This window comes from Pelodiscus sinensis, chromosome 31 (assembly GCF_052426305.1).
Source record: "Pelodiscus sinensis isolate ZL-2025 chromosome 31, ASM5242630v1, whole genome shotgun sequence".
NCBI classification, from domain to species: Eukaryota; Metazoa; Chordata; order Testudines; family Trionychidae; genus Pelodiscus; species Pelodiscus sinensis.
The window spans coordinates 821,966-835,620 of NC_143082.1; the positions used below are offsets into that span (position 1 = coordinate 821,966).

The 13,655-nt window shown below is 70.0% G+C and overlaps 1 protein-coding gene across 7 annotated transcripts in view; it reads right to left on the minus strand.

Moving 5' to 3' along the window:
• COL5A3 (collagen type V alpha 3 chain) overlaps positions 1-13,655 on the minus strand; it is a 101,666-nt gene that overhangs the window by 35,196 nt on the left and 52,815 nt on the right. For 6 of the 7 annotated variants that reach the window (XM_089774563.1, XM_089774560.1, XM_089774561.1 and 3 more), the window contains 14 exons: positions 13,260-13,313; positions 13,127-13,180; positions 11,946-12,053; positions 10,867-10,956; positions 10,737-10,790; positions 10,425-10,532; positions 8,279-8,386; positions 7,359-7,412; positions 7,154-7,207; positions 6,728-6,835; positions 4,969-5,022; positions 2,712-2,765; positions 2,505-2,558; positions 410-463 (listed from right to left, as the gene is read on the minus strand). In XM_089774563.1, coding sequence (XP_089630689.1) covers positions 410-463; positions 2,505-2,558; positions 2,712-2,765; positions 4,969-5,022; positions 6,728-6,835; positions 7,154-7,207; positions 7,359-7,412; positions 8,279-8,386; positions 10,425-10,532; positions 10,737-10,790; positions 10,867-10,956; positions 11,946-12,053; positions 13,127-13,180; positions 13,260-13,313 — 1,008 coding nt within the window. The remainder of the gene's footprint in view (positions 1-409; positions 464-2,504; positions 2,559-2,711; positions 2,766-4,968; positions 5,023-6,727; positions 6,836-7,153; positions 7,208-7,358; positions 7,413-8,278; positions 8,387-10,424; positions 10,533-10,736; positions 10,791-10,866; positions 10,957-11,945; positions 12,054-13,126; positions 13,181-13,259; positions 13,314-13,655) is intronic. The other variant, XM_089774562.1, reaches the window with a different exon arrangement.

Here is a 13,655-nt window from a genome sequence, read left to right on the forward strand (position 1 = left end):
CGGGCTGGGGGGCAGGGCTGGAGGAGAGGGAGTTAGTGTCTGTCTGGGATCATGGAGGAAGCAGCCTCAGCAACAGGCTGGGATTTAGGAGCCCAGACTCCCCCCCCATCTCAAGGGGGGCTGAGGCATCCTAGGCCTGCCCTGGAACCAGCTGACATCTGGGCTGTACCCTGGAGAGGCAATAAACTCCCCCTGTGCTACCGGCTGGTGGGTCTGTTCGTGCCGCTACGGGGGTGCAGGGGGCGGGGACCCCAACACGCCGTCACCCTGCCGCAGGAGGGAGCTGGCCAGGCTGCCACAGATCATGCGCTCAGCTGAGTGCTCAGTGTGCTGCCCGGGTCCCATCCCTGCTCCCCGCTGCTGTGCCCAAGCGTAGAGACCCCCCGGCCCACCTGTGCGCAGAACTTACCCGCCGGCCTGGCTCCCCTGGGGCCCCGGGGTCTCCTGCCTCGCCCGGCTCCCCCTGCATGGCAGAGAAGAGCAGAGCAAGCCTGTGAGGAAGCAGGGGTTGTCTTCGCTGTTCGCTCCTGGGATTTCTACTGGCCCGGCCCCATGGGTGCGTGCCTCAGTTTCCCCGAGCACTGCCCCGTGCCGGATAGAGGTTCCGGGCGTGACTCTCTCTGCAGGAGGCTGCCCCAGCTCAGCCGGTTCACACTGGCCCAGGCTCACAGTGACCTGAGCCCAGGAGGGGGTGCGACCGGTGACCCCTTGTGCAGGGGAAGCTGGGCATGGCGGAGGGGGCTGCCTGCAGGGCTGGGATCAATTGCTGGCGGGGGCGGGGGGGTGACTCTCTCCAGCCTGAGGACGAGGGGGCAGGGCCTGGGGACTCCCCACCCTGGCTGGCCCAGGCAGAGGCCACCGCCCTGCTAGGCCGGGGGGAGCCAGAGGGCAAGGCCAGGGGCAGGATGTAGAGGGGTAATATCTGCAGGGATACCATGTGTGACTCGGTTTCCCCACATGCTGTACTGGCTCCCCCCTCAGATGCTACTTTTCCCTCTTGGGTGGGGTAAAAGGGAGGCGGATTGGACCCTCCCCCCACCTGTCTGGGCTCGCAGGGTGTGCTATGCACAACGGTTCTGGACAGCACAGCTGGACTGGGGAGGGGCCCTGTCTGGAGCTGGGACTGGGATGGCACCCCTGGGAGGGCTCTAGGACAGGGGAGGGGGCGCAGGGGAACTGGGGGAGGGCACGGGGGCTGGGCGGGTGCAGGGGAGGGGGCCCTGGGGCAGCGGGGGAGGGCAGGGGGGCCTGGCAGGGGGGCTGGGCGGGTGCAGGGGAGGGGGCCCTGGGGCAGCGGGGGAGAGCAGGGGGGCCCGGCAGGGGGGCTGGGCGGGTGCAGGGGAGGGGGCCCTGGGGCAGCGGAGGAGGGCAGGGGGGCCTGGCAGGGGGCCTGGGCGGGTGCAGGGGAGGGGGCCCTGGGGCAGCAGAGGAGGGCAGGGGGGCCCGGCAGGGGGGCTGGGCGGGTGCAGGGGAGGGGGCCCTGGGGCAGCGGGGGAGGGCAGGGGGGCCCGGCAGGGGGGCTGGGCGGGTGCAGGGGAGGGGGCCCTGGGGCAGCGGGGGGGGGCAGGGGGGGGAGGCAGGGGGGGCTGGGCGGGTGCAGGGGAGGGGGCCCTGGGGCAGGGGGGCCAGGCAGGGGGGCCCGGCAGGGGGGCTGGGCGGGTGCAGGGGAGGGGGCCCTGGGGCAGCGGGGGAGGGCAGGGGGGCCTGGCAGGGGGGCTGGGCGGGTGCAGGGGAGGGGGCCCTGGGGCAGCGGAGGAGGGCAGGGGGGCCAGGCAGGGGGCTGGGTGGGTGCAGGGGAGGGGGCCCTGGGGCAGCGGAGGCGGGCAGGGAGGCTGTATGGGTGATGGGGAGGAGGCCCTGGGGCAGCGGGGGAGGGCAGGGAGGCTGTACGGGTGCAGGGGAGGGGGCCCTGGGGCAGTGGGGGAGGGGCAGGGGGGTCGGGCGAGTGCAGGGGAGGGGGCCCTGGGGCAGCGGGGGAGGGCAGGGGGGTCGGGCGGGTGCAGGGGAGGGGGCCCTGGGGCAGTGGGGGAGGGCAGGGGGGGCTGGGCGGGTGCAGGGGAGGGGGCCCTGGGGCAGGGGGGCCAGGCAGGGGGGTCGGGCGGGTGCAGGGGAGAGGGCCCTGGGGCAGCGGAGGAGGGCAGGGGGGCCAGGCAGGGGGGTCGGGCGGGTGCAGGGGAGAGGGCCCTGGGGCAGCGGAGGAGGGCAGGGGGGCCAGGCAGGGGGGTCGGGCGGGTGCAGGGGAGGGGGCCCTGGGGCAGGGGGGCCAGGCAGGGGGGCTGGGCGGGTGCAGGGGAGGGGGCCCTGGGGCAGGGGGGCCGGGCGTGTGCAGGGGAGGGGGCCCTGGGGCAGGGGGGCCAGGCAGGGGGGCGGGGCGTGTGCAGGGGAGGGGGCCCTGGGGCAGCGGGGGAGGGCAGGGGGGACACGTGCAGGGGGCATTGCTGGGAGGGGGCAGGGAGGTGGCTCCGAGGGGCGAAGCTGCGCGTCGTCCTGCGCCCCCCACTCACCTTGTCCCCGACGGCGCCCGGCTGCCCCGCTCCACCAGGCATCCCCAGAGGGCCCTAGGCACACAGGGGTGGGGGTCACTCGCTGCTCAGCCCCTTGGGAGCCGCGCCCCTTCCCCCACGGGAGCGCAGGGAGGGGGCTCACCCACCAGCCTCTTCCCCCAGACGCCTCCCCCCGCATGGGCGCCCCTGGAGCAGACAGGCACTTACATCGCCGCCAGCAGGGCCCTGCGCCCCACGGGGTCCGGCAGCGCCAGGGGGGCCCTGCAGAGAAGGGGAAGGAGCCGTTAGAGCCGGGTGCGCAGGCACCGAAGGGACAGTCCCTGGCGTGGGGGGCAGGAGGGAGTTGCCAAGGGGCTGCCTGCTGGGGGGCACGCGGTGTCTCAGGGGTTACTGGTGTAACGGGGGGGCTGGTTGTTCCGGGGCCCAGCACAGACCTGGGCCCGGCAGACCCAGCTCAGAGGGCACGGCCGGGTCTGGCCAGTGGGGGCCAAGGGGCTGCCGAGAGACCCCGGGGCCAGTCCCAGCCGGGGGCTAAGGGCAGAGAAGGGGGGCAGGCGCCCTGGTTACCTGACCAGCAGACACAAGTTGGGGGAGGGGCTGCTAGGGGGATCGGAGACTGGGCTGGACGGGGCAGGCAGAGCCCCCTGGCTGCAGGGGAGACGTTCGGGGCTGGGCGGGGGCAGACCGACAGGCCTGAGAGTTGCTGGGCTGGGTTCAAAGCGCGAGACACCCTCTGCCCTGGCTGGGAGTCGCTCTGGGCCGGAGACCTGGGCTGCTCTGGGAGGGGGCCCCGGGCGAGGGGACTCCCCAAGGGCCCACGGCAGAGACAGGCGGCTGGGGGCTCAGAGGGGCTGAACCCCCAGGAGAGAGTGTGGGGATAACAGATCAATGTATTGAAAATGATTCCCCCACATGGAAGTGACCCCCCAGAATTTGTTCCCCACAACTTAAAGTGTTTAGATTTATTATTAATTCTTCTTATTATTATTAGTTAAGATCGTTAAATGTTTGGATTTATTATTATTATTGCCCCTTTAGAATAGAATGTGTTAGGTCATGGAACTTAGAACTGTTAAGAATATAACCCTATGTAGCCAGAAACAGCCCCCCCCCCCCCCCCCAGGGCAGGCTCAGGCTTGTGCGAGGGGCTGCTTGAAATAACTTTGTCTTAGAACCCTAGATAGAAAACTTGGAGCAGAATAAGATTTTCCCCCACTCTCTCCCCCCACTCTGTAATCAATTGCCCAGTTGAATGAACGAGGTGTGAATGAGCAACACTTGGGAGCCCAGCACCTCCAGAGAGCTACACCAGTTGAAAAGGGGGTGGAAGCCAGACCCAGGGTATCAATGGGCTGAAGAAAGGGGAGCAGACATACTGACGGCCTTGGGGATTAGGAGCAGGCACCTTCTCTGGAAAACCCCCTCTCTGCAGCACAAAGGGACCAAGGGACACAGACCCAGAGTTTGAATCTGGGATCTATTTGCATAAGAGGGAAGCTGCTAGAAAAGTGAGTTGTCTTGCAGAGGACCCCGGGTTTCGTCTAGTCACCATCGGAGCATCGATCCGGATCAAGCCCGGCTCTACCCCTCCCCCATCTAACGCACTGGCCAGTGAAGTTAAGGGGAGCAACTTGTTGGTAACAACAGCAAGACAGAGTGTGCTTGTGCGTGTGTGAGTGAGTGAGTGAGTGTGAGTGAGTGAGTGAGTGGTGTGTGAGTGGTGTGAGTGTGTGTGAGTGTGTGTGAGTGTGTGTGAGTGTGAGTGAGTGTGTGTGTGAGTGTGTGTGTGAGTGAGTGTGTGTGAGTGTGTGTGAGTGTGTGTGTGTGACATATATATATATATATATATATATATATATATATATATATATATCAGATGCATATGATAACTGTTAATTATTCTATGTGTGATCAGTAAATGGGGCGTGTTGCCTTATCCCCCTGAAAAAGATCCCGAGTGCTTCTTTTAAGTACAAGTGGCCCCCGAGAAGGGGCTGTCTCACTGTTGGGGGTTCCACCCGGGACCATAGGGGCCAGTGTGGGAACAACCTGTGAGAGCATGACAGGGCAGGGGGGTGTCCTCACGCAGCACACAGTCAACCTGTGGAACTCCTCGCCACAGGATGTTGTGAAGACCAGGACTTTAACAGGGTCCAAAAAAACCCCTAAAGAAGTTCATGGAGGCAAGGTCCCTGAACACTTCTTAGCCAGGCTGGCCGGGCGGGGGTCCCTGGCCTCTGCCGGACGCTGGGACTGGGCCATAGGGGACATGGTGGTTCCCTGCTCTGCTCCCTCCCTCTGGGGCACTGGGCACTGGCCACTGTGGGCAGCCAGGACACGGGACTGGATGGACCTTTGGTCTGACCCCACCTGGCCGCTTGGACGGGACCTGAGAGAGGGGGTGACGGGGGGCGGGGGGCTGAGGGCTTGAGGCAGGAGGAGGGGAGGGGCAGGGAGTTCCTACCATGGGGCCAACATCTCCACTCTCGCCTTTGTCGCCCTGTGGGCCCGGCATGCCCTGCACAGAACCGGGGGGGGGACGGTTAATAGGGGTGCAGGCCCTGCCAGTCCCTCCTGGATACGGGGCTCACAGGCCTGCCCCCCCACTGCCCCTCTGCTCCCTCCCCACCCCCAGCCCCTGCCAGCCCGGCCCTGCCCCCCAGGCCCCCCCCTCCCCACCCCCAGCAGCCCCCTGCTAGCCCAGCACTGTTCCTCCGACCCTAGCTCTGCCCATGCCCTTCCCTCCCCCCCCCAGCCCCTGCCAGCCCGGCCCTGCCCCCCCAGCCAGCGCCCCTCCCTCCCCCACCCCCAGCCCCTGCCAGCCCGGCCCTGCCCCCCAGCCAGCCAGCCCCTGCCCCCGGCCCTGCCCCCCAGCCAGCGCCCCTCCCTCCCCACCCGCAGCCCCTGCCAGCCCGGCCCTGCCCCCCCAGCCAGCGCCCCTCCCTCCCCACCCCCAGCCCCTGCCAGCCCGGCCCTGCCCCCCCAGCCAGCGCCCCTCCCTCCCCACCCCCAGCCCCTGCCAGCCCGGCCCTGCCCCCCCAGCCAGCGCCCCTCCCTCCCCACCCCCAGCCCCTGCCAGCCCGGCCCTGCCCCCCCAGCCAGCGCCCCTCCCTCCCCACCCCCAGCCCCTGCCAGCCCGGCCCTGCCCCCCCAGCCAGCGCCCCTCCCTCCCCACCCCCAGCCCCTGCCAGCCCGGCCCTGCCCCCCCAGCCAGCGCCCCTCCCTCCCCACCCCCAGCCCCTGCCAGCCCGGCCCTGCCCCCCCAGCCAGCGCCCTTCCCTCCCCACCCCCAGCCCCTGCCAGCCCGGCCCTGCCCCCCCAGCCAGCGCCCTTCCCTCCCCACCCCCAGCCCCCCCTGCCCCCAGCCCGGCCCCTGCCCCCCCCCCTGCCCCCCAGCCAGCGCCCCTCCCTCCCCCCCCACCCCTGCAGCCCCTGCCAGCCCGGCCCTGCTCCCCCAGCCAGCGCCCCTCTCTCCCCACCCCCAGCCCCTGCCAGCCCGGCCCTGCTCTGCCCCCCCAGCCAGCGCCCCTCCCTCCCCACCCCCCAGCCCCTGCCAGCCCGGCCCTGCCCCCCCAGCCAGCGCCCCTCCCTCCCCCCAGCCCCCAGCCCCTGCCAGCCCGGCCCTGCCCCCCCAGCCAGCGCCCCTCCCTCCCCACCCCCCCCTGCCAGCCCCTGCCCCCCCCCAGCCCCCTCCCTCCCCCCCCCCAGGCCCTGCCCCCCCACCCCCAGCCCCTGCCCCCCCAGCCAGCCCCCCCCCAGCCAGCGCCCCCTCCCCCCACCCCCGCCCCTCCCCACCCCCCAGCCCCTGCCAGCCCGGCCCTGCCCCCCCAGCCAGCGCCCTTCCCTCCCCACCCCCAGCCCCTGCCAGCCCGCCCCCCCCGCCCCCTGCCAGCCCGGCCCTGCCCCCCCCAGCCAGCGCCCCTCCCTCCCCACCCCCAGCCCCTGCCAGCCCGGCCCTGCCCTCCCTCCCACCCCCCCCCAGCCCCCCCACCCCCGCCAGCGCCCCTCCCTCCCCACCCCCAGCCCCTGCCAGCCCGGCCCTGCCCTGCCCCCCCAGCCCCCTCCCTCCCCCTCCCCAGCCCCCAGCCCCTCCCTCCCCACCCCAGCCCCCAGCCCCTGCCAGCCCGGCCCTGCCCTGCCCCCCCAGCCAGCGCCCCTCCCTCCCCACCCCCAGCCCCTGCCAGCCCGGCCCTGCCCCCCCCCCAGCCAGCGCCCCTCCCTACCTGCAATCCAGCAGGGCCGCTCAGGCCAGGGAATCCCCGTGCCCCCTCGTCTCCCTTCTGTCCAAACATCCCCTGCTGCCCACGTCGGCCGGGCTCCCCATCCACTCCCTGCAGGGCCCAAGGGTTTGGGGTCAGCACCCCCAGCTGCAGAGCCACCCTCCCCACCCCCCATCCCTGGGACACAGGCCGACCCCCCCCATCCCAGGGGACATGCAGCTCCAGGGGGTGAGGCAGCTCCAGGGGCCCATACAGATCCGAGGGGTCAGGAGGCCCCAGAGGGTCAGGCGGCTCCGGGGGGGGTCAGGCAGCTCAGGGAGGGCATACAGCCCCCAGGCCCAGCCAGACTCAGGGCAGTGGGGGGCACTGGCCAGGGATGGGGGGGTGGAAAGAGCAGATGGGGTGTCACTGGGCTCCCTAGATACTCACCGCGGAGCCAGGGTGCCCGACGGGTCCCTGGATACCGGTGGGTCCTGGCGGGCCCTGGGGAGAGGACAGTCAGAGCTGGGGCAAAAGCAGCCCCCCACCCCGCCCCACTGTTCACCCCTCAGCATCTCCCAAGCCCCCACATTACACCCCTGCCTGCCCCCTCCTCAGACACCCCCATTCCCCCCGCACATGCCCCGGCACTTACCGCCTCACCCTTGTCCCCCTTGCTCCCCTTCTGGCCAGGGCCCCCCATTTCCCCCTGCAAAGGCAAAGAGACCTCATAAGCCGCACCAGGGGCACCCCAGGGCAACCCCCTGTTGCCAGGGGAACCATCCCTCAGGAACCGGCTATCGCCATAGCAACTAGTCCCAGGTAACCCGCCATCACCAGGGGAACCGTCTCCCAGGAACCAGCCATCGCCATAGCAACTAGCTCCAGGTAACCCGCCATCGCCAGAGGAACCGTCCCCCAGGAACCGGCCATCGCCATAGCAACTAGCCCCAGGTAACCCGCCATCACCAGGGGAACCGTCCCCCAGGAACTGGCCATCGCCATAGCAACTAGCCCCAGGTAACCCGCCATCGCCAGGGGAACCGTCCCCCAGGAACCGGCCATCGCCATAGCAACTAGCCCCAGGTAACCCGCCATCACCAGGGGAACCGTCCCCCAGGAACTGGCCATCGCCATAGCAACTAGCCCCAGGTAACCCGCCATCGCCAGGGGAACCGTCCCCCAGGAACCGGCCATCGCCATAGCCCCAGATAGCCCTGCCCGTGGCAGCCGTAGGCATGGAAAGTGGGTGTTTGCAGAGGCAGCTGTAGCACCCCCAGGTTTTGCACCTGGGTTCCCCACACTGGGGACTGGACCTGTCGCTGGCTCCTCCCGCCCCAGGTCCTGTCCTCTGGGTGGCCCCCGGGGGTCCTGCTGGCCCCATGTTTCTGCCCGGCCCTCGGGGTCCTGCCGCCAGTCCCGGGCTCTGCAGCTGGAGGGGGCAGAGCCATTCACAGCAACGGGGCCCAATCCCAGCAGGAATAAGGGGGGGGTGCAGCTCAGCCCCCCCCCCAGAATAGCTCCAGCTCGGTGCGAGGCCTCAGGACAGGCAGACGCTGCTGCCCATCTCCCCACCTTGTCACCGTCCTCGCCGCCGGGGCCCGGGGGCCCAGCTGGGCCTGGCAGGCCCCCGGGGCCTTGGATCCCGTCGTGCCCGGCCGGCCCCGTCGGGCCCCTCTCCCCCTGTGGGAAGAAATGGGAGCCACTGAGAGCAGGGTCAGCGGCTGGGCAGAGACGGCCCCCCGTGGCGGCATGGCGGGGCCCGCCTCCGGCACCCCCGGAATGGCCCCAACAGACGGGATCTGGTTCCAGGGCAGGCCTGGGATGCCTCAGCCCCCTGGAGATGGGGGGCTGGGCCCCTAAACCCCAGCCCCTTCCCTAGGCTGCCTCCTCCACGACCCCAGCCAGAAACCAAACTCTCCTCCAGCCCTGCCCCAGCCAGGGGCTGATCCCCCCCCCCCCCCCGGGCGCTGAGCCGGGGTGTCTGGTTAATCCACATTGGGAGTCGGTGAGAATCTCCCCTCCCAGCGCAGGGGACCCCGGTCACAGAGCAGACAGCCCCCCCACCCGCACACTGACCCCCCCCACATGGTGCACAGACCAACCCTCCTTCCATTTTACACCCCCACTCCCAGGGGAAACAGACCGACCCCCCCAGGGGAAACAGCCTGACCCCCCCGAGGGAAACAGCCTGACCCCCCCGAGGGAAACAGCCTGACCCCCCAGGGGAAACAGACTGACCCCCCCAGGGGAAACAGACTGACCCCCCCGGGGCACAGACCGACCCCCCCAGGGGAAACAGACTGACCCTCCCCCCGTGGCACAGACCGACCCCTCCAGGGGAAACAGACTGACCCCCCCCCCCGGGGCACAGACCGACCCCCCCGAGGGAAACAGCCTGACCCCCCTGGGGCACAGACCGACCCCCCCGAGGGAAACAGCCTGACCCCCCCGGGGCACAGACCGACCCCCCCAGGGGAAACAGACTGACCCCCCCCCGGGGCACAGACCGACCCCCCCGAGGGAAACAGACTGACCCCCCCCCGGGGCACAGACCGACCCCCCCAGGGGAAACAGACTGACCCCCCCGGGGCACAGACCGACCCCCCCGAGGGAAACAGACTGACCCCCCCGGGGCACAGACCGACCCCCCCGGGGAAACAGACTGACCCTCCCCCCGTGGCACAGACCGACCCCTCCAGGGGAAACAGACCGACCCCCCCGAGGGAAACAGACTGACCCCCCCCCGGGGCACAGACCGACCCCCCCGGGGGAAACAGACTGACCCCCCCCGGGGCACAGACCGACCCCCCTGTGACAGCGCGTTGGGGGTTCCCCGTCTCCTGCACCCCGAAATGGCACAAACAGACTGCACCAGCCAGTGGAATTGAGGGTGGTTTATTGCTCCTCCAGCCCAGCGCAGCACAGATGGAATCTGGTTACAGGAACTGGGCTAGGATGCCTCAGGCCCCCTTGAGATGGGGGAGACTGGGCCCCTAAACTCCAGCCCCTTCCCCTAGGCTCTCCTCCATGCCCTCCAACAGCCAGCAACCAACCCCCTAACTTCCAGCCCTGCCCCCAAGCCAAGGCAGCATTCCACCTTCCTTTGTTCCTCTCCATGGGGGGTGTCTGGCCACTGGTTCAACAAGTTTGGCCTTACCTCTGCCTAGCGAGGTTTTCCCTGCTGGGTCTTGCTCCAGACAGCAGGGGTCACCACAGCCCAGCAAGTACCCCCACTACGTCACACCCCCCCCCCGAGGGAAACAGCCTGACCCCCCCCCGGGGCACAGACCGACCCCCCTGAGGGAAACAGACTGACCCCCCCGGGGCACAGACCGACCCCCCCGGGGGAAACAGCCTGACCCCCCCCCGGGGCACAGACCGACCCCCTTGGGGGAAACAGACTGACCCTCCCCCCGGGGCACAGACCGACCCCCCCAGGGGAAACAGACTGACCCCCCCCCGGGGCACAGACCGACCCCACCAGGGGAAACAGACTGACCCCCCCAGGGGAAACAGATTGATCCCCCCCGGGGCACAGACCGACCCCCCCCGGGGGAAACAGACTGACCCCCCCGGGGCACAGACTGACCCCCCTGGGGCAGAGACCAACCCCCCCAGGGCACAGACCAACCTCAGAGAGGCCCAGCCCCCAATGCTCTCACTGCCCCCCCCAAGTCACAGCCTCAGAGTGGCCCCAGCAGGAGCAGCCCGCACTTACCGGGGCCCCCTTCTCCCCAGCGGGGCCGGGGGGGCCCTGCTCCCCTCCATGGCCTGGCAGCCCGATGCCTCCAGCTGCCCCCGAGGGGCCTCGCTCACCAGGGGCGCCCTGGAGAGAAGTGCACATGTGTTGGGGGGGCCATGCCCCCAGCGCCCTATGGAAACCCCCCACCCTCCAACCCACCCATCACCCCCGAGACCCCTCTAGCCCCTCCCCCATCCCACAAGCCTTCCAAAGGCCCCCAGCTATTCCCAAGCCCCCTTCCCTTCAGGTCCCATGCGGGTTCTCCCCCCCCTGGGGCCAGCTACTCACCGTGGGGCCGGGGGGTCCTGGGGGCCCTTCCCTGCCCTTCAGGCCGGCGGGCCCCTGTGGAGAAGACAAGGTGGGAGCGTTACAGCCGGCCCCTGCCAGCCCCCCCCCCCCCGCCCCCCGCTACACTCACCGTCTGGCCGGGCGGGGCCCTGGCACCAGGGAACCCTGGGAGGCCGGGGGGGCCGTTCTTCCCAGGCAGGCCGGCTGGGCCAGGGTCACCCTAGGGGACAGAGGGTTAGCAGTGAGTGGGGACCCCTCCCCCATTCCCCGTGCCTTGGGGCAGGGCCCCGGTGGTATGGGGAGCAGTGGGGGGGCTGCAGGCCGAGCAGGATGTGGGGGCCAGGAGCAGGTGCTGGGCACACGCAGAGTGGGAGGACGGTACCGGTGTTTGCGGGGGGGGGGGGGGGGGGCAGCTGCTTCCAGGGCATCATGGCCCTTGGCCTGGGGCCTCCAGTGCAGCAGGAGGGGGGGGGGCTGCCCTCGGGGCGCGTCCTCCTGCCTTTAGCCAGTTAGTCTGTGGCCAGGAACCGAGCCTGCAGGGCAGAGCTAAGGGTAGGACCCAGGAGTCCAGGCAACCCCCGCTCTAACCACTAGGCCCCACTGCCCTCCCAGAGCCAGGGAGAGGACCCAGGAGTCTGGCCTCTGAGCAATCCCCAGACCCCCCGCCCCCCGCGCTCTAACCACTAGGCCCCACTGCCCTCCCAGAGCCACGGAGAGGACCCAGGAGTCTGGCCTCTGAGCAATCCCCAGACCCCCCGCCCCCCGCGCTCTAACCACTAGGCCCCACTGCCCTCCCAGAGCCAGGGAGAGGACCCAGGAGTCTGGCCTCTGAGCAATCCCCAGACCCCCGCCCCCCCCGCTCTAACCACTGGACCCCACTGCCCTCCCAGAGCCAGGGAGAGGACCCAGGAGTCTGGCCTCTGAGCAATCCCCAGACCCCCGCCCCCCCGCTCTAACCACTAGGCCCCACTGCCCTCCCAGAGCCAGGGAGAGGACCCAGGAGTCTGGCCTCTGAGCAATCCCCAGACCCCCGCCCCCCCCGCCCCCGCCCCCCCGCTCTAACCACTAGGCCCCACTGCCCTCCCAGAGCCAGGGAGAGGCCCCAGGGGTCCAAGCTCCCAGCCCTGGGTGAGGCCTGCTGGCGGTGCTGCCTGTGCAGGCATTGGGGGTGCACACAAACACCCCGCATTCCCTGCACATGGTACTTACCTTGGCGCCTTCCCGGCCGGCAGCCCCTGGGAGGCCCTGCTCCCCAGGGGGCCCGGGGGAGCCTGGATGCCCCCTCTCTCCCATGGGGCCCGTCTCGCCCGAGTTACCCTGAAGGGCAGAGAAGGGGCAGCAATGAGGGGGGCAGGATGGGCTGCCCCCCATGTGAGGCTTGCTGGGTCCTGCAAGAGAAGGGGGCTGAGGAGGCAGGCTCTCCCCTTGTGAGGGTGTATGGGAGTCTGGCTGCTCTGCGTGAATGCTGGGCATGCCTCAGTTTCCCTGTGTGTGGCACCAATGTCCCGGTGGTAGGAACCGGGGGGTGTTTGCTGAGGGTAGGGTCGGTGCCCTTCGTATCCTGAGCCGGGCAGGGGAGGGGGGCACCAGGGGACCCTGGGCCCGACAAAGGCCAGGGGAGGGGGCAGGCAGCTGGGAGCAGGTCAGTCTTGGCTGGTGGGGTTTAGGGGAGGGGCAGAGCCAGGGAAACTGAGGCCCACCCAGCTCCCCAGATGTACCTGACTGAGGGTCTGTCTACACTACCCCGCTAGTTCGCACTAGCAGGGTAATGTAGGCATACCGCACTTGCAAATGAAGCCCAGGATTTGAATTTCCCGGGCTTCATTTGCATAAGCGGGGAGCCGCCATTTTTAAAACCCCGCTTGTTCGAACCCCGTGCAGCGCGGCTACACGGGGCTCGAACTAGGTAGTTCGAACTAGGCTTCCTATTCCTACCGGTGCACCTCGTGGAATGAGGCACCTCGTGGAATGAGGAGTCTCGGTAGTTCGAACTAGCAGGGTAGTGTAGACAGACCCTGACTGCTCCTGTCACCACGGCCCAACCCAGCTCACACACCTGCGGCTCCAGGCGCTGGGTGGGCCCAGAGGCTGCCGAGTTGGGGCGCAGGCCCTGTGGCTGCCCCGGGAGCCCCCCACATGGGGATGGGGGCTGAGTGCTCCAAGGGCAGTGCCACGAGGCCTCTTGGCCCCTGCCACAGGCTGCCCAGAGTCCTGCCTGGCTCCCTCCCGGGCAGCGCCAGAGCCTGGCCCTGGCACCCCGACACCCCACGCAGCGGCTGCCGGGGCTTGGACCTACAGACACCCCAGGGAGCACAGCACCCGCTGCAGGGCAAGCCTGTGCCATGCCCCCGGGGGGACGGGGACCCATCGCGGACCGGGGGCTCACTCACCTGGGGTCCCACCACCCCTGTGGGGCCAGGGGGGCCGTTCTTGCCATGGTATCCCTGCGGAGAGAAGGGGTGAGCGACGGGCAGCTGTGACGGGCCCCACTGGGGCAGCGACGGGGCACGGGGGGGTACTCACCGGCTCCCCACGCTGTCCTGGGTGTCCGGGCAACCCGTCCTTCCCGACAGGGCCCTGCCAAGGCTCAGAGTCAGGGGCTGCGGGCGCCTACCAGCCGGTTCCCCCGGGCAGCCCCACACGCCTCCCTGCCCCCCCCAAGACTGGCCGGGTTCCCCCCAGGCTGCCCCACACTCCTCCTTGCCCCCCCCATGACTGTCCGGGTTCCCCCCGGGCAGCCCCACACACTTCCCTGCCCCCCCAGTGACTGGCCGGGTTCCCCCCATGCAGCCGCACACTCCTCCTTGCCCCCCCATGACTGTCCGGGTTCCCCCCGGGCAGCCCCACACACTTCCCTGCCCCCCCAGTGACTGGCCGGATTCTCCCCCACCCCAGGCAGCCCCAGGACTGTCACACACC